The 19,080-nt window shown below is 54.3% G+C and overlaps 1 protein-coding gene across 3 annotated transcripts in view; it reads left to right on the forward strand.

The window, feature by feature from the left end:
- The window catches only part of Cabin1 (calcineurin binding protein 1), a 127,882-nt gene extending 110,653 nt beyond the window's left edge, over nucleotides 1-17,229 (forward strand). For 2 of the 3 annotated variants that reach the window (XM_021653761.2, XM_060369353.1), the window contains exons 30-37: nucleotides 6,966-7,129; nucleotides 7,807-7,903; nucleotides 8,270-8,947; nucleotides 10,159-10,233; nucleotides 11,786-12,062; nucleotides 15,158-15,322; nucleotides 16,234-16,460; nucleotides 16,648-17,229. In XM_021653761.2, the coding sequence (XP_021509436.1) occupies nucleotides 6,966-7,129; nucleotides 7,807-7,903; nucleotides 8,270-8,947; nucleotides 10,159-10,233; nucleotides 11,786-12,062; nucleotides 15,158-15,322; nucleotides 16,234-16,460; nucleotides 16,648-16,791 (1,827 nt within the window). In that variant the 3' untranslated portion in view covers nucleotides 16,792-17,229. Of the gene's footprint in view, nucleotides 1-6,965; nucleotides 7,130-7,806; nucleotides 7,904-8,269; nucleotides 8,948-9,407; nucleotides 9,563-10,158; nucleotides 10,234-11,785; nucleotides 12,063-15,157; nucleotides 15,323-16,233; nucleotides 16,461-16,647 lie in introns of those variants that run through there. The other variant, XM_060369354.1, reaches the window with a different exon arrangement.
- Nucleotides 17,230-19,080: the final 1,851 nt, after the last annotated feature.

The raw sequence follows: 19,080 nt of genomic DNA on the forward strand, positions 1-19,080 counted from the left end.
GCTAAGGCGCCAGGCCCCACTCCAGGCATCCAGGCTGCTGCCTCCTGCTTGTTACCTTTTCCAATCCAGTATTCTTCATAATGACCCTGAAAGTTCTAGCTCGGGTGTCAACCTGTAGCCCATCTACTATGGGATGGGCATTCGTGTTTTTGATGACATGGGAAATACTTCCTTGTGTCTTAGGATGCTCCAAGGGAGTTGTTATACTGCCTGCTCCCGTCTCAGCTGCCCATTTCTCATTTCTGTCTGCTCCGCCTCTGTCTTCCGCTTCCTCTGGCTTTGCCCAGACACCCTTCAAAGTCTCTGCTCTCTTGGCCTCTTATTTCACACACCAGCCTCTCTTTTGTGCTTGTACCTGGGTGACTGGAACATAGCCCCGCACCCGTTCTTTAAGAGAGTTGGAGTCAATGTTTTATTATTTTTGGCACAGAACATTCGCTTTCTCCTCAGTTTGCAGGTAGGCTCCATAGGTGATAGTGTGTACCATCCTTGTTTCCTGGACTCTCGTGCTGGTGTGTGCTCTCTTTTCCCCAAGACTTTTACCTCAGATGATGAGCTCATCAAGAGCAAGGCAGATACAGCCCTATCGCCTGTTTGTTCTCCCACCTATAACAACTCCGTTTCAGCCAGGGCAACTATTGTGTCCAAGGCTGAGGCCCTTGGACTGAGGTCAAAAGCTAGAGGCAGTCTGGGTGGGCAGTGCCTCAACTGGTTAGGCAGATCTCATTGAGACTCCAGACAGACTCAGAACCCTTGAACTGGGAGCCTAGATGAAGTGGAGAGGGGAAATTTTACTGCCATCTGCCTAGCAGCCCACCTGTTCCCTGAGGCCAAGTGTCCTGGGTGTCCTCAGGGCTGTCACAATCTGCTATCTTTTCCTCATCAGTGCCTCTGTGTGGTGCCAGGTGGCTCCTTTACAACCTTTCTAGGTGCCCCAAGATGAGATCCTCCCTCCTGCCCTCTTGTCTGGCCTGGTGCCCTACTGGGCGTGACCCTGAGAATTGCAAATCAGAACAAGTATCACATCTCAGTCCTGTGTGTGGCAGCAAGGGACAGCTGGAGAAAGCAGCTAAGCCCTGGGAGGACCGAGGCTGAAGGTAGGCCTGTAGCACTTAAACTCTGTGAGGCACCTATACTGCCAGTGGAGGGACACCAGCCAGCTGCCAGTCACCCTCTGAGCAGGCCTCCCGGGCCAGGCCTTCTCTGTGCTAAGATTACTGGGTTTGAGAAGCATGTGGCTCAAACCCCTGCCAGCTCCTTCCTTTGGGAGTGTTAAAGTTAGGGCATGAGGAGAAGCTTTGAGGTGAGGGAGATAGACCCCTGCTTCCTGGTCCCACTGTCACTGGACATCCTTGAGCAGGTCATCCGAACTCAGCTGCCCTCTCTGGGAAAAAAAAAAAAAAAAAAAAGAACTGGGTTGAAATATCTTGGAGTTATTCCTGCCAGTATGGCAAGAGAAATGAAACTCAAATGCCCACTCTGGCTGAGCCCTTTCCCTCCCCCAACTTCTTTCCTTTCTGGCTTTCCCAAGGGTGCCCTTCTAGGCACGTTCCTGGGGTACTTTGTGCCTTAGAGAAGGAGTTCTAGAAGGATCTGTGACTGAGAGGCAGGAATCTCGGAATGGCCAGCGGCTACACTGTTACTGCAGTGTGCTGGGAGAACCAGATCTAAATGTGAATTCATGGCCTCTGCTTGCTGCTCTAGTTGGCTCTGGGCTGAGTAAAGGCTGTGTTCAGCAGCCCCCAGGTCCAGCAGTGTGTGTAGAAGAGCTCTTCTGCCTACACCAAGGCCCATAGGGGAGCAGGGACTGGCTGCTGAGTCAGTAATGTGGGGAAAGAGGAGCCTGGATGCTGTCGGGAATATGCTCCCCCTAATCACAGAATGCAGGATGTCCTGAGATGGGAGCACAGGCACAGCCTTAGCCGGGAGAGTGCTCCGTGCCTACAGGAGCCACTGCTTTGTGCTTCCTCCATGGTGTACTGCTCACCAAGACTGCCGCTAGTGGAGAGCAGAGCCTCACCAGCTCCTGGCCAGGCCTGTCCTCCCACACTGCTCTCAAGTCCACTGTGAGTAGATAAGCACTCGTGAGTGCTACTGCAGGCTTACCCACCACCTCCACTTTCTCTGCTCTCCTGAGAAAGGCTTCAAAAACCCTTAAAGCAGTGACCATGTCCCACCCCCATGTACCCCAAGACTCACCCTCCTGTAGGGTGTTGCTCCTCAAGGAGGCCCCATTGCCTCCACAGCAGTGAAAGGATACATCAGGCTGTGGGAAGGGTTTGGAAGCTTGTATCCAACCTTTAGCCCACAGTCTGGGACTCCATAAATTATTCAGTTGTTAGTGTGTGTTTCAGTGACTTCATCTGTCATCAAGGAGCCCAGAACCACTCTGAGGAGCGGAGATGGGCTGAGATGCTTGCAAGGAAGTACTTGGCATGCAGGAGAAACTTGAGCACAGTGTGGAGTTTGGAAGTACTCTGGGGCCGCTGGGTAGGCCGTACTACCTACAGCACAGTGCTCCGAGCAAGCATGATCCCCAGCCACACTGACGGCCTGGGGGCCCAGTCTTGGTGACACCGCAACACAGGAATCAAGTGAATCAAGTGATGCTGATTAAAGACTTAGCTGCTTGGACAGGTCATCTGAACTCAGCTGCCCTCTCTGGGGAAAAAAAAGAACTGGGTTGAAATATCTTGGAGTATCTCTACCAGTATGGCAAGAGAAATGAAACTCAAATACCCACTCTGGCTGAGCCATTTCCCGCCCCCAACTTCTTTCCTTTCTGGCTTTTCCAAAGGTGCCCTTCTAGGCACGTTCCTGGGGTACTTTGCGCCATAGAGAAGGCGCAGTCCTACAGAGGGGATCCTTTTAGGGTCCCTGATGCTCTGACACACTTGGAGCTCTCAGATGTGTGTTCCTCCTCTGGTCTGTCCCTCAGAACTGCACATCAGCTCTTCTGCAGGCTCCTTCCATCTGCTCTCTGCCAGGCCTCTTTTCCTACTAGCCACTACTCCTAGCTCAGCTCACACTCTGGCTTCTCCCTAACACCTTCCAGAGATCCATGCCTTTCTCTTCTGGGCTTTGGCCTGGGCGCTGTGTGGCCTCTGCTTAGCCCCATACCTTCTCCCTTGTGTACTGTGAAGGAACAGCTGTCTACCCTCTTCATCCTGAGAGGCCCTCTGATACCTTCTCTGGGAGTGGGTTTGGTGGAGCAGTGACTGAGAGATGAATTCCAGCTTGCCCTCTTTAGAGAGAGCCCTGCCCAGTCCATCCTGGAGCTGTAAACGCAGAAGCCAGGCTCTGCTCAGCTTAGGCAGAAGGCATAGTTGGGTTTATTTCTGCCCTGTTGTCTCTGAAGGCCAGTATGGTGGCCACAGGATCACCCCCCCCACACACCTGCCCAGGCTTGTCTCCATCTGCACACAGCTCCATGCTGAGAGGGCAAAGAAGTATTCACAAGGGCTCCTGCCAGGAGTTCACCTGCTGGCTGTATGCCTATGGAAGAGAAGGGACCTGTTATAGGAAAAAGAGGAGATGGTACCCAGTAGATTCAAGAGTCTTGTGGAACATGTGAATGAACCAGTGGGGAACGAGGGAACCTTGCCCAGCGAGTGTGTCTTACGGCATGGCTGCCTCCAGGAGAAGGCCAGTGTAGCTGCAATTGCTGGACTTCGAGCCTCTAAGGGCTCATTTGGAATATTTGTCGGGGACATCTGCGGTTCCTTTCTGCTTTTCCTGAGACTTGCCGTATTCGCTCTGAAATCAGTACAGCAGTGTTATAAAAGGAAGTGAGATGGAGGTAGGGATCGAAATGTGCTGGACAGTGTGCAGTGAAAACTAGACCCAAGTGCTAAGACAAGAGACCCCTTGCTGACAGACCTTCCCTGCTGGGAAGTGGGTGTCTTTAAGAACTCATGGCTTATGTTTTCTTCTTTTCCCTGGTATTGAATGTGCTTCCACTGCAGTCATCTCCCTTACCTGCCTGACAGGCCTTTTATATCCATCCCCCAGAGGGGTTTGGGTCCTCCTAGTCCTACCCTTGCCTGGGAAGGTAATCTGGGGCGCCACAGCGTTGACCCTCAGCTTGGGGAATGAGAGCTCCTGTGCCCCTTAACGTCCACCAGGTCTCTTCCCAGCCCACCCTGCATGTGGCCAAGCAGTTTATTTCCGGTAGCACCTCCTCAGCTCGCTTTTTCATGGTGTGCTAGCCTCCACCTGGCCAGGCGAGCTGTGCTCAGGGAACACCGGTCAGGACCATAACACTGCTCCCTGGCCCTGGCTGCCTTCTAGGGAAGAGGCCCTTTATCTTCATGCAATTCCCATGACCCCCACGTGTGGGATTCATGTACTTTGAGCTTAGAAGAGCTTGGTTTACAGTGAACCCAGTTGTTTCTCAACCTGCCCCGTATAGTTGAACGTGGAAATTTCCAGGATCAGAGAGGAAAATTTAGGGATTCCCTGGCACAGAGAGCCTGTACCCAATAAAATGGAAAGCAGAAAGCTTTCAAGATGGATGCCCCACCTGCTCTGCCAAGTTTGTGTCAGGGCCCTTAGGACCTAAAGCAGACCAAACCTGGTGGGGACACCCCGTCAGCCTCCGAAGCCATCCGAAAAGCTGGTTTTGCGTTACCTCCACCGTGTCACGGAGCAGCAAGCCAGGGAGCTTCCGAGAGAAGGGACCATTTGGTTTCTCCTGGGAAAATGTTAGGAGGGTGGGCTGGGCAGAGGATGTGGAAGGACATAAACACAGGCTCACGTGCATGGAATCTGTGGCTCGTATCAGTACAAAGGACACACGGAAGTTGGAGAGAGATGAGATAGAACACTAAAGAGGCCAATGAGACTTGGCGTGGTACACACCTAGATAATTAATCAAGGTGGATCAAGAGTTCAAGACCAGCCTGGGTATATGGTGTCAACTGTCTCAGAAAAGGACTAGGGATGTAGCTCAGTGGTGTGACAGTGCTTGTCTAGCACACCCAAAACCCTGGGGCCAGTTGATGCAGCTTCTAGCCCTGGGGTGCAGTGTGCGCCATACTGGAAAGATAACATTCCACTGATGAACCAGAGTTGACACTAACCAGCCACTTCCAGCGTGGATACCTGATATGAGAGTTAGCATGCCCATATGCAGAGTAGATAGGCATTGGAACCTGACCACCTCTAGCTGCCAGCCTTTGAGGACCACCAGGTGGTATATGAGGCCCCCAGGACCCTCTGTCTGTTCTTCCCTCAGCATGCCTGTGTCTGGCTTGGTGGCTGTAATGACTACCAAGAGCAGGGCCACTTCCCCTGCCTCTTCCTGCTCCTAGAGGAAAGTCATCCCCATTCTAATCACCACACCACAAGGCACATTCAGAACAACAAATGCAAATTTGGGGGTGGGGTTGGTTTTGAGACGGGGTTCTCTGATTGGCTTGGAAGTTGCTATCTAGGCTGGCGTCAAACTCCCAGAAATCTGTGTGCCTCTGCATCCTTAGCACTAGAACTAAAGGCGTGAGCCACCATGCCTGGCTGTGACTGCATCTCTGAGAAGTTGGATAGACCCTCTGCCATTCTCAGGTCTGGAGGAAAGTGACCTCTGAGTCATCTAGCTCTTTGCACAGAAAGTGAGGAGATGTGCGTGAAGCCAGGTTGATTCTGGGCCTAGGGGAGGGAAGGGGGTGTGTCACAGATCTGGAAAAGAACATCTGGTCACAGCCAGATCTCAGGGTGGCCCAGCGCAACTCCTTCTACCATCTAGACTGAAGTGCTGCTGCAGCCAGCTGTGGAGGTTGGTACAGGTGTGGAGGATTCCCTGAGAAGACCCACAGGGACCTTTTCCTCAAAGCTGTGGGGTAGTGTGGGCCACCCAGTTCTGGGTAGCCCCTCGAGTCTGTCTCTGAGCTCTGTCTTCTATTGCATGTCTGTGGAAAGCCACGGTGAGAACTCCATGTATGATGTCTGGGATGTGCCTCAAGAACAGAGCACTTCCCTCCCTCGCCTCGCACTGCTGCGCCTGGTAGATACCTTCCTAGCCACTGTAGTCTATCTTAGGCTGTCCTCGGCCCTAGGAGCAGAGGGACTGGGTACTAGGGCCCCTGCACTGACTGTGACAGTCAAGAGTCTCTCTGTCTCACACACATACACACACCATGTGGCTTTTTATGAGCTGTTACAGACAGACATCTGAGGAATATATAATGGTTTTTGCTTTCCTGGATATGGATGTTCTCAGCCCCTTGTCTGCCAGTAGATTCTCCTTGTGGTTCAGTATGGGGAAGTGTGGTCATCAGCTGAGGGCTGAAGATGCCCTGTCCTCCCTCCTCTCCCATCCCCCTGGCCTGTTAGAGCATGATCAGGTATGGATGAAGGGAGCGAGGAGGAGAGGTTCCACCAAGGCAAACTGATACCGCTGAGGTGTTGGGGACTGGGTATCTTCAGAGCTGCAGTTGGGAGCCTGAATACAGCTGGTGACAGGAGGTAGGTAGTTGAGGGAGGTGAGTCTACAGGAGCTTGTCCTCCATCAGCAGCTGTCAAGAGTGTTCCTGGTCCCCTCTGCTTCAGTCTCTCCTCCCCTGGGAGTTATTGGTGTATCTTTGCCAGTACCTGTGCAGAAAAGTGCGTACACAGCATGAAAGCCACCATAGGGCACAGGCCCACTAAACATGTGTGACACGGCTGTATAAAAAGAGGGGGCTGAGGCAGCAGAATCGTAAGTGAGGCCAGACTCCACCCCCCTTGGTGTGACTTTGACTATGAAAAATTTCTACAGAACCTCACATGTACTGGCCTCTCCCGTGAGGAGGGAATAGGTAGAGGCCGACGCACTCCTGTCCGCTGGCTGACAAGCAAGGGCTGAGAAGTCCCCTGCTAGGGCCCCATGCACAGTGGCAGGCTTGGCTTGTGGGGACTTCAAGCAGGGATACTCCCAAGGCTCCAGAGAGGTGGCGGCCTTCCATAACCCGTCCTTGTCCATCCCATAGGGCATCTGGCGGATCCCCGTGGATGAGATTGACCGGCCAGGCAGCTTTGCCTGGCACATGAACCGCTCCATCGTGCTGCTGCTCAAGGTTCTAGCCCAGCTCCGGGATCACAGCACCTTGTTGAAGGTGTCCTCCATGCTGCAGCGCACCCCAGACCAGGGCAAGTGAGTGAGCCACCACACACAGCCTGGCTCGCGCTCTACCCAGGCTTGTCCCCACTGCTCTCATCTGGCTCTGCCTCAAGCACCCTAGGACTGACATACGCAGCTAGGCCTTCGCCCAACCTGGGTCTCTTAGAGGCACTGACTCGTTCATGGTGTAGTGCATAGACATTCTGAAAGCAGCCCCAGCACCCCGGGGAAGTAGGTGGGCAGCAGAGGTCTTGGGCCTCACCAGCTATCATGGCTTCATTGGCCAGAAGGATGGGTCACACAGACAGAGGTCTGCCACAGCTGCCATGTGTAGAGGTTGGGGATGTACGCCTAGAGATAGAACTCACATAGGGCTAGGCTGGCCATGCAGCTTAGGCATCCCATAAACCAACCTGAGGGAGAGGAACTTAGCCTCCAGGCCTTCCTTGAGCTAGCACCTCAGCCCAGCATTCCCCTGACCACTGGCTGACCTGTAGTCTAGAGGGCTCAGGGCAGACACTGGGACCAAGTCGGAGACTTATTGAATAGGAAATATGAGGGCCAAGGGGTGCTTTGGGGGAACAGACTTATATAGGTGGGAACACAGTCACCTGTTCCTGAGGCGGAAGTAAGGTGCTACCTATCCACCTAGCTGCGCTATATGGCTTCTGACACTGTCCCACCCTTTCTGGCCCTCTGTATGACCACAGGAAGTATCTACGAGATGCTGACCGCCAGGTCCTGGCACAGCGAGCCTTCATCCTCACTGTGAAAGTGTTGGAGGACACACTGAGTGAGCTTGCAGAGGTATGTCAACCTATCACAGCTCACCCCAGGTCTTGTGCGTCGGGGACTAGGAAAACAAGTCTGCAGCAGCCATAGTTAATAGGGAGGCCTCTTTCCATGTCAGCTCTCTACAAGGCTCACGTCACAAAGCTCCATCCCAGAAGCAATGTGTGAGAGTCCTGCTGTGCAGCCTGTGCCTACCCCCGCTTACATGTGAGAGGGGGTAGAACTCCCAGAGGAGCAGAGGACATGGGCTCTGGGCTGGTGCCCTCCTCTCATGACTATAGTCTTGTCCAGCTGGCACCTGCACATAACCAGAATGGCACTGGATAGAGGGACCCATGGAGGCTCTGATACAGGCCAGTAACTTGTCTGTTTTCCTTGTAGGGATTAGAACACTCAGGACCCAAGGCTTGTGGCCTTTCTGGAGCCAGGATGACCACCGATGTCTCACACAAAGCCAGTCCCGAGGATGGCCAGGAAAGCCCCCCCCACCCCAAGAAGCTACCTCTAGCTGATGGCTCAGGACCAGGGCCTGAGCCAGGGGCCAAAGTGGGCCCTCTTAACCAATTGCCAGTGACCATAGACACAAGGGACAGCACAGACCAAGGTGGGGAGCAGAAGGACAAAGAGAGTCCCCAAGTGGGAGCCAGTGAACCCATGGATACCAGTGAGGCTGCTGTTCGGCACCCAGACTTGGAACAGACACCACCTCTGCTGCCAGGCCGCCCCCCAAGGGACCGGGGGCCAGAGAGCCGGTCTGCTGAGCTTTCCCTGGAGGAGCTGAGCATCAGCGCCCGACAGCAGCCTGCTCCACCTGCACCATCCCCTGGAACCCCCTCCACCACTGCTGCTCCCACCCCCGGGGGGGCCAGGGGAGGAGGGCACCCTGAGGAGGCACCTCCAAGACCTAATCGCAAAAGGAAACTCCTGGAGGACACAGAGTCTGGCAAGGCGCTCCTGCTGGATGCCTACCGCGTGTGGCAGCAGGGCCAGAAGGGCATGGCCTATGACTTGAGCCGCATTGAGAAGATCATGTCGGAGACGTACATGCTCATCAAGCAGGTGGGCAGCCGTGCACCGGCCCCCGGGCTGCACCTCTCTGCAGACTCCTTTGTGGCCTGGGCCTTCTGTTCTCCAGGAGGCTCCTCTTTGAGGCCACATGTGTCAGGGCCTGCCCCTGAGGTACCTGCTCCCTTCCCACTGTGATCTTTGCTTGATTTCTTTTTTTTCTCCCTTTTTTGGGTGGGGCTGAAGAGGCTATGTTTGTTTTTGAGATTTTTCTCTGATGAGCAGGCAGTAAGTTTAGACACAAAACCAGGAGGTATACATGTAAATTCAGCCTTTAAGGAAGACAAAAACTACAATACATCTCTAACCCAGGAGTATGGAAGCCCCGCCCCCCCTTCTCAATTTGCCACCAGTACAAATGGGGTGACTGTCCCGAGTGGTCAGTTTTTCCCAAATAACACCTTCGAGATTCTCTTCACCTTGCTAGCAATGTGTTTCTCCTGTGAATTCCTAGGAACAGTATGGGTACTGCTGCTTTTCCTGCAGGAGAGGCCAGGTCGTTTCATACTGCTTGCTCCCATCTTCACTTGACAGTATGTGGCCATCTCCTTCAAGCCACGCCTGCTTGTTCAGGGTCACCCCCACATGCCTCCAGCCTCATACTGCCAGGTGAGAGGCTCTTAGTCTGTAGTACACGCTGAGAGTGTCACCATTCTACCTGGGCTTCCAGAAGGCACGGCCCACTGGAATCAACATCCCATTCTCAAGGTGGACCAGAAACCAGCCTGTGACAGCCACTTAAGCAGCTGAGCCTTGGCTGATTTGGTTTTGTCTTGAGACAGGGTCTTGCGATGTGTCCCGGGCTGGCCCAAGATGCTCAGTCTTGCCTCTGAGTACCAAGTGCTGACAAGATGTCCCACAAGGCCCAGCTCTCAGCTGAACTTGCAAGCTTCCTTGAGATCTAAGGCCTCCGTCAGTCTCGGTCCTTTAGGACATAAATAACTGGCCATGGACAGTAACTTGACATGGCCTGAGGGCTGACTGGGACCAGTCCTGACACCAGCAGTTGGTACATGGGCCTTTGGCCTGCATCCCCACCTGATGACAGGTTTGGGTGCTGGGTGTGGTCCTCAGTGAGAGGATAGTCCACACAGGACTAACAGGAGTAGCCCTTGGCTATGCCAACAGTACGTAAGGGAACAAGCTGGGAGCAGGTCAGGCTCTGTGGCCTAGGTTCCCTGATTATAGGCATCTCTTCTGTGCAGGTGGACGAGGAGACTGCACTGGAGCAGGCAGTGAAGTTCTGTCAGGTCCACCTTGGGGCTGCTACCCAGAGACAGGTAAGCTCTGCCCCACACACACACACCTCACCCACTCCCCAGCCGCCCTTCATGCAGAATCTGTCCCACACTAGGGCCTTGGGCTACTGGCCCAGAAGGTAATTCCTGTGGTTGTCATGGGCCCTGGGGGGAAGAGCAAGGCGTGTCTAGGCTTCTGGATGATGAGTCAGTATTCCTTAGTGGCAATGCCTTGACAGGACTCAGGCATACACATGCGACCCAAAGGGGCCCATCCATTGGCTCTCTACATAGGTAGGAAGAAGAGCATCTAACCATTACGCTTTAGCCAGAAAGGGCCTGACTTTGTGACTGGTAGAAAAGTGATACCAGACCCGGAGTAGCTAGGATCAAAGCAGCCAGGAACACTCAGTGGAGGCAGAGCCCATGCAGCTGTTCCTGAGTGGGATAGGACCAGGGCCTCATCCCAGGCCAGGGTATCCAGATGCTAACAGGCAAGGGAAGGTGGCAGTGTCCTCCCCTGCTATCCCCATGTTAATCCCAGTAGGCAGGGCTGTGGGCAGGTTGCTCTTCTGAGTCCCTTCCAAAACCACTCCCCCTACCCTTCCTTCTCCATAGAGCTCCACAGCCTGAACTTTGAGAAGGGCAATTGAGACAATTACACCTGGCCTGGGCCCACCTCTGGCCAACATTAGAAAAGATAGCAGGCATTCAAAAGCCAAAAAAAAAAAAAGCCCCTGCCCGTTTGGGAATTTATATTTTGCTTTCTGGTGTCCCAGTTGCCATGGCAGCCTCGTGCATGCCTGGAAAGTGCTGTGGACCTCATTACAGGCCATTGCTTGCTGCTGAGGTTGCTCCTGGTTGATGACAGGGTAGGGATGACAGTGCAGCCCTCTCTCTCCCTGCATCTGCCACTTAGAACATTGCCAGCATTGCTCTGGCCTCCTGGAGCCAAGATCCAGATCTCTCTGTCCACCTCATCTCCTAGCATTAAACACCCGTCACAGCAGAACTTGCAGACTTGTCCCCATCACATGAGGCAGTTTTAGAGAAACAAACATCAGAAGAGAAAGCAAGCAGCAAAGAGGACTGTATGAAAAGTCAGAGGCCTCTAAGGAAACCAAAGACTTATGACATAAGAGCAGTCTGAGGCTAGGCTTGGGGAATAGATTAGTTCAATTCTTCTCTTGGAACTCACCTACCAGTGACCCTTAGAAAGTCACTGCCGGGTTCACCATTCCTAGAACTCTAAGATAGGGCCCTCACATAAGTGCATAGGTTCCTTTCAGGCTGGCACTGAGGAGGGGCAGGGAGACAAGGCAGAGGTCTTCACTGAGGCCCTGCTAGCATGGGTGGATGTCTCCCGGAGAGGGAGGAGCTGGACTCCCAGCTGTATGCTGGTGTCAGTTGTGTCCTGGTGCAATGTTTATGTTTCTTGTTGGCTGTCCAGGGAGCTCAGAGTGATGCATGCTGTTATGTTGGCATCCAGGGTCCAGATGCAGTGTCCTGTGAGACCGAGCTGGGCTGGCATGGGCCAGAGCAGTGCATACTCAGAGGGCTGCCCCACCGACCTTCCTTGCCTTTGTCCTCACAGGCCTCAGGGGATGCACCCACCACCCCCAAGCACCCCAAGGACAGCCGAGATAATTTCTTCCCTGCAACAGTGGCCCCCACAACACCTGACCCCACAGCCACTGATGCTCTTCAGCGGCCCAGTGACTCCCACCTCAAGCCGGTATTGTCTACTGCCACAGCTGTCATCAGTTCCCCTCTCTCAGCATCAACCTCCACCCCAGACCTATGCACAGATCCTGGAATTCTGCGGCCACACAGGCCAGAGGCTACCCCCAGCATGGCCTCTTTGAGTCCTGGTAAGTGCCCTCTCTGACCACCTGGCAACCTGCGATCCTGGTTCTCAGCTTCCCCAGAGCCAGGTCCCCTCTACCAGCTGCCACGAAGCATGTGGGTACCCTCCCAGCACCCCTAGGGTGACCCTGGGGCTGTCAGCTGCCTGTGCTGCCTGCACGTGGAAGGGTGAGGAGAGGGAACAAGCACCACTACTTTGTTGTTGTCCTAGTTTCTGCCCCACAGAGGCTCACAATAGGTAGGAAGGTTGGCTTTATCAGTAAGACAAAGGGAGCTAGTGCTGCGGAGGAAGGGTCTGACCTTGGCAGTCTTTAAAGGACCCAGTAGTTTCCAGGACCAGGTCATTGGACTGGTGAAGAAAATACAGGATGGGATGGCATAGACTGACCTAATCAGATGGGTGCCCTCATTCCTTCTAAAAAGCAGGAGCTGAAAAGCAGGGTGGGCAGTGTGGCAAGCAGGACATGGTATAGGAAGAGGGCATGAGGTCAGCACATAGGAGGTGTATGGGCAAGCCACTATCCTCTTCCCTGCTGCAGATTCTTCTCTGGCTTTCTGGTCGATTGCACCAGGCTCTGCCCACCCCCAGGCATGACTCCCTATCGACTCCCAGGGCGGCAGTACCGTGGCCAGGCTCCAGAGACTCTGAAATCAAAAGGTGTTGCCTAACTAGCTCACTTCTCCAGCAAAAAAAACAATCTCCGCACCCTTCCTTCTCTCACCTGCTTCAAGACCTGCTCTGCGTCCTCTGTTCCATAGTCACATGGTCACCTGTGCATCTCTGCAGCCATCCCTTAGGGCTTGTCTGTCCTCCTAGTCTCAGACTTGTGGTTGTGGGTCACATTGGGGGCTGGCCCCTTCAGCCATGGGACCCTGACTTTGATCTGCGCAGTAGGACAGTCAGCCCCCAGCCCACGCCGCCTGTCCCCTCCTAGCTCCTTCACGCGCTCAGTGATAGACACTGGGGTTTTCACCGTATGCTCTTCCTGGGTTACGTTGAGGGTTGTGCCAGGGTAGAGACCCAGTCTCTCACAGTTGCCACAGGGCTCAGGCTAGCATGCACAAAGCTCTGGGTGCCACCCAGTGCCACACAACACGGAACAGTCAAAAGAAACTGCACGTAGTCATTTCACCTCCAGCTGTTCTGATCAATTATGTCACGCCGAAAGGCTTGGACTCATGCTTAGTGGTGTGGTGCTGGTTGTAAGTGCACAGTGCAAGGCCTAGGGAAGCCCATGGTGTGCGCAAGTTAGTGGGTCACTCAGCCTACACCTCACATTGTCTTACCCTCCAAGGAACAATGGCTGGCAGCACAGAGCTCCTCAGGGTTCTCCCTCAGCGTTCCCAGCACCACCTCCCCTTTGCAGGGTAGAAAGATGACTTCCCTGGGACCTGACCCAATATCCATGTGCCCCACGACCTTGGAGAGTGTGAGATTGGGCCTCCAGACCCAGTGTTGTGAGTGGAACAAGGGTTACCTGTGCATTTAATTCAAGCAAAATAAGTTAGCTCACCACCTGAGCGAGCCTCTGTCACTGGGCCTCTTCCCTTGTTGGCCCTCTTCGTAGACAGCCTACCGTCGTGTGGAGTAAGAAAGAAGCATCTCGTACAACCTAGTTTCCGAAGAGTTGAGCCCCACGGGGCCACACACTGCCCTTGCTGCTGTTGGGTTCCCTCACCTGTCTGCCTCCAAGCAAGCCAAGTCCCACAATTCACATCTTATTTTTGGAGTTCAGCTCTGGGGAAGAGTGCCTGCCTTTGGGTGTGTATTCCACAGTAGCACTTAGTGAACCTGGCACAGGGACAGCCCTTAGCAAGAACTTGTGCCCACTCCCGTGTCAGCACATGAGCTTTGGGAGGCGGGGGTTGTCGGTTTTGGCTTTTTGAGGTAGTCCAAGCTGGCCTGTAGCTTGTCGCAGACACCCTTGTCTCCACACCCCCAAGTCATGGGCCTCTAACGCCCAACTCAAAGCCAGACGTTTGTTCTTCCTTCGTGTGTGTTCTGGCCCCCACCTCTGCTTAAGGCAGACTTCCACCCACATCAGGAGTGCTGCCCCCATTAGGTATGGCATTGGGTGAGGACCCAGGGAAGCCATCCTTTGTGGGTGTATACTCAAATTTCTACCCTGCAAGTGGGAGGAGGCGCAGGGAATGCTGCAGGAGAGTCCTGAGGTGCTCCACTCTGCTAGCCGATGTTTGTCTATGACCTAGTCAGCCAGGCATTGAACACAAGAGAGGGAGTGGCTCAGGTCAGGTGAGATACGGTCTTCTCCAAGCTGGGTGTGGTGAGATATACCTTCCTCCAGAGCCGAAACTGGATACTGGCAAGAACTCCTCTTTGAATCAGAAAGAGATGGACATGGATCTGTTCTGTGGATACCTGGGTGGGAGAGTTCTGTGATGTTCAGGCCCCTGCCTTTTCCCTGCTGGAGGAAGGAAGTTGCTATTCCTAGCAGAAGCCGGGGGCAGGACAGACAGCTGGACAGCCAGTATACCTGAGTGAGCAGGAAGGAGGGAGCCACCTACAAGGTGACTGTGAACTCCAAGGAGGTAGGAGACAGATCCTAACTGGAAATTCAGGTGCAGCTGTTTCTTAGTTCCATCCAGTCACCACACCTGACCAGGCCCAAGCCTTGTGCAGGAAGACATGGTACCTTCATGTTGGCTTTGGTGGTTTTGACTCTGGTTGTGATTGCCAATTCTACAAGACAGAGGAAGGATTAGGTACCCTCACACATGAGCCCACTTCTGACAGCCATGTGGTGGTGTCTTACCTGGGTCCCTGTGGGGCCTGGTTTTCACAGATTGTCAATCAGGATAGAAGGACATGGAGCGAGCCCATGAAGAACAGCGAGGGCCGATTATGGTCCTGGCTGTGTTAGAGATAGCGACCCAGCTGGCTCTCTTCTCTCCCTCTCTCAGTATCTATTTGAGGAGTGATACGTTTATGTTTCTTGAAATTACCTGCGTGCCTTGCTGACTCCTGTGACATGTCTTAGGCATAGTCTGGGGCTACAAGGCACAGAAACTTGGGTACCTGGGAAGGAGACTTGTCCCAGGGAATGGGAATGTTACCTGTCATTGGCCTGTGTCTCCATAGAGGGAGAAGAGCTCTCAGGAGTGACAGAAGGTGCCAGCTTTCCAGCCCAAGAACCACAGCACAGTCACCAGGTGAAAATGACTGCCCCAGGTCCCCTGGCTGAGCAGCACTGCTGGCCAGTGGAGGTTGTTTGCCATACAGCTACGGAGCCCACCTGCAGCCAAGGTAAGGCCATTCGGGGGCATCCCAGCGCCAGCTCCCACCAGGCTGCACACAGATGCCAGCCACTGGGGAAGTCCACCTACTGAAGGATAAATAGGGAGGACAGAGCACATGTGAGAATGAGGATAAGAGCCCTGCTTGGAGTCTGGCACGGACCTATCAGGGCCCTAAAGCCTCATTTCACCCCAGCTCCACAGAACAGTCCTGGGGCTGGAGTCTCCCAGAGGGGCAGGACTGTATGAGGAGGGGCTTGTGCCCTGTCACTGAGGTGTCCCTCTGGGAGGCTGAGACAGCACAGACATAGCCTCCCTTGGCTTATTCCTACCGGCCACTCTACCAGTTAGACCCCTTGAGACCTCTTGGCCAGGTCTCCCACAGACCACTCAAGATGGAAGGACATGGCGCCAGCCCACGACGACCAGGCAGAGCTCTGGATAAGCTCCCACTCCTTTTAAAGAGATGAGGCTAAAAGAATGTGGAGCTGTGCCAGGACAGCTGGGTTGCTCCCAGTTCATGCAGCTCCCTGGAGGCTGCCAGGTTCCAGATCTGCAGTCTGCCCTGGCCGCCTCCAGGCTCCAGGAGACACAGCTCCTTACTCATCCTGGAGTGAGAGAGAAAAGAACGCACTAGGGCCGACTTGTGACCTGCCCCTCCCCACCCCCCAGAATGAAATAGTTCAGAAGATACAAGTTTGTGTTGTATTGTTGCCGGGGGACCCTTCACAATCCCTGGGAAATATCAGCGGAACCTCTGGAGTACGCTGATGCTCCTGTGAGCCTGAGACATGAGACCTGAGCCAGTTCAACATAGGCAGAAAGCCAGAAAGGCATCCATGGTGTGGGCCCGAGTTCTAAGCAAAGAGACAGGCAGACTGAGGAGGCTGAGTGAACTCAAACTCTGAGGTCTCCCAACAGCCACCAGCACTAAGGTCCCCAGCAGCGGAAGTACCCAGACACCCGAGAGCCATCCAGGCAAAACTGAGTCCAGCAGGGCCAAATCCCGCCTTCTGCCCAACATGCCAAAGCTGGTGATCCCCTCGGCCACCACCAAGTTCCCTCCTGAGATCACCGTCACACCGCCTACCCCGACCCTGCTTTCCCCCAAAGGCAGCATCTCGGAGGAGACCAAGCAGAAGCTGAAGGTGACGGTGGGCACCAGGCAGGGTGCCTGGTGGAGGGGCTCATGATGCTGGGGGTCTGGAAAGGGGCTTGAGTACCGGGAGACCTAGAAGGATTCAGGTTACTAGGGGCCCTGGCTGAGTTTGGGTTAATGTCAAGAGGTTTAGTGTCAGGGCAGTCAGTCCTGACCCTGTCCTGCCCTGTGTGCAGTCAGCCATCCTGTCCGCCCAATCAGCTGCCAATGTGAGGAAGGAGAGCCTGTGCCAGCCAGCCCTGGAAGTTCTGGAGACATCCAGTCAGGAGTCCTCATTGGAAAGTGAGACAGACGAGGATGACGACTATATGGACATATGAGGCCCACTCCAAGGCCATCAGCCATGCCCGAGGCAACAGCAAGGCCTGGAATTCCTTTGGTCCAGACCCTGGGCAAGGCCCAGGCATCGGGGGTGTATCACTTACCATGGTCTCCTAAGCCTGCCCAGCCCCCTCTTTACAGCATCCTGCCCCAGTTCAGGCTGCCCACACACACTGTTTGTTGGTCCAGAGGAAGATAAGGCCTATCTTAGGCACGTGAACTAGTTATGGTCTACACAGCAGGGCTGGCACTTTTTTTTTTTTTTTTTTTTTTTTTTAATGAAATACTGACTTTACTTACAAGCCCATGCCCAGGCCCCACAGTTCAGTGCCAAGACAGGCTAGCTTGGGTTCTGGTGGAGACGTCATCGAGAGCCTAGCTCACCCCATACCCTTTTTTGTCATTGTTGTTTCTTTTCTAATAAAGGTGGGAAAATAGTCTCTGCCTCTTTGCTTATCCTGGGGGATACTCACCTCGTCCAGGGGGTGGAGGGCAGGCTCCACTGGGTAAGGATGGACCTATATGTGAGGGTGTTGGGCTTCCGAGAGCTCCCGTACTGTAAATGGGAGGCTATGAAGAAGGCAGAGCCTAGGTGATGCCAAGGAATTGGCAAAAGGGCACCGTGGAAAAGAGCAGCCCAGGAAGAGGGAGGCTTACCTCATCATAGTGCCTCCCTGACAGGACCAGCTACACAAGTGTGAAGCCCAAGGCAGAACAGGTGTGGGCTGCTGGTTTAAAAGAACATTCAGACAATCCCAGCACACGTGGCACTCCACGTCCGGCTCTAACTCCAGCTCCAGGAGACCCAGTGCTCCCTTCTGGCCTCCACAAGCACTGCACACATGGTGCACAGACATGCAGCAAAACAGGGTAAGAGCTGGGGAAAGACCGGACTGAAACCCTGAGACAAGGTCTTGCTAGCTATCCCTGATTAACCCTGTGGCCCAGACAGGCTCTGCCTCAGAGTCCTGAGTGAGGTTACAGGCACAGGGCAGTCGTGACGCTGGGCCTTTCCCTTTCCTGGGCTCCATGCCATTTATCTTGGAGATTCTCAGATACCTGCCTGCCATGACTGTCACCCGCAGCACTTCAGAGCCTGCTCTGTCTCACCTTGCAAACTCTATGCCAGAATGGAGACGAGGTGCCCTTTCATGCCTTCGTGGACTGGGCACATCCCATCAAGGAAGGAAGAAACTATCGACCAGACCCTAGGTCACTAATCCAGGGCCCTCTGGACTTAGAAACATGATGACCCAGGATGGGCAGCCCAGACCAGCCATCTGGAGAGCCAAAACACTGGGGACAGCACTCATTCAGCTATGCGCCTTTCTGTTTACCGGTCCCCCTTACGGTAGGAAATACCCTCAGACCTGGGCCTGGGACATTAGCACAGGCTTCTCCCTGTCACGGGACCTCAGTGTGCACACAAAGGCACCCACCCAGAGCACCTCACTATGGCTTAATAGCTGTTCTTTCCTCCAGAAGGTGTGAAGGTCTTAGAAGACCCCCTCACCAAATATGCCTATGGGGTTGCAGGGACAAGGCTACCTTAGGAGCAGCCTGGTTCCCACCCCTACACAGCAGATTTCCTCAGACATTGGTGGGAGATAAGCAGGTGACCTCCGGCCCTGACTAGGCCTGAGTTGTCACCGGAAGCTGGAGGGAACTAGGACAATGGAACAGTGGGCTGGCTGAGACCCAGACCCAGAGGATCACCAGATGGCTTCAGCTCACAAGCCAGCCTGCCGAGCTCCTCCCCAGTGAGGCTAGCCAAAGTGTCTGCACTAGAAAAAACGGCAGCTTCCCTGTCCTGATGTCTGGATCAGGACACAAGCCCTGAGTGAGAGCCCCAAGTCTGGGGCCCTTCACGGGCCATGTCGTCAGAGACTCCCAGAAGGCACCAGAGGGTCTTCATCAGGCTCCTTCCTCCTCTGAAGAATCCTAGAGGGAACCCTGAACAGGGCTTGTTAGCTCCCCAAATGACAACACTGGGGCTAGGCTGGCCTTCGCTCTCCGTTCCTCTGCCTGAAGCCTGCTGTGAATCAGAAATGACCGGGTCTCAAGCGGGAGCCACACACTTGCACTCCAAACAGATTAATTCTTGCTCCGCCTCCGCCTGTCAGGCCAGGTGGGTATTAGCAACGCCTCCCCTGAAGGAAGCAGAGGTCTAGGTCTGTCCTGAGGGGAACAGGACTGCGGCACCCACCCCGCAGAAGCCGTGCATACAAGACTGGACTGTGACCCCGGGGTCTGAGCTGCCTTGCATCCGGCTTGTTAAATGCCAAAGG

The sequence above is a fragment of the Meriones unguiculatus genome, chromosome 16, assembly GCF_030254825.1.
Source record: "Meriones unguiculatus strain TT.TT164.6M chromosome 16, Bangor_MerUng_6.1, whole genome shotgun sequence".
In the NCBI taxonomy this organism is placed as follows: domain Eukaryota; kingdom Metazoa; phylum Chordata; class Mammalia; order Rodentia; family Muridae; genus Meriones; species Meriones unguiculatus.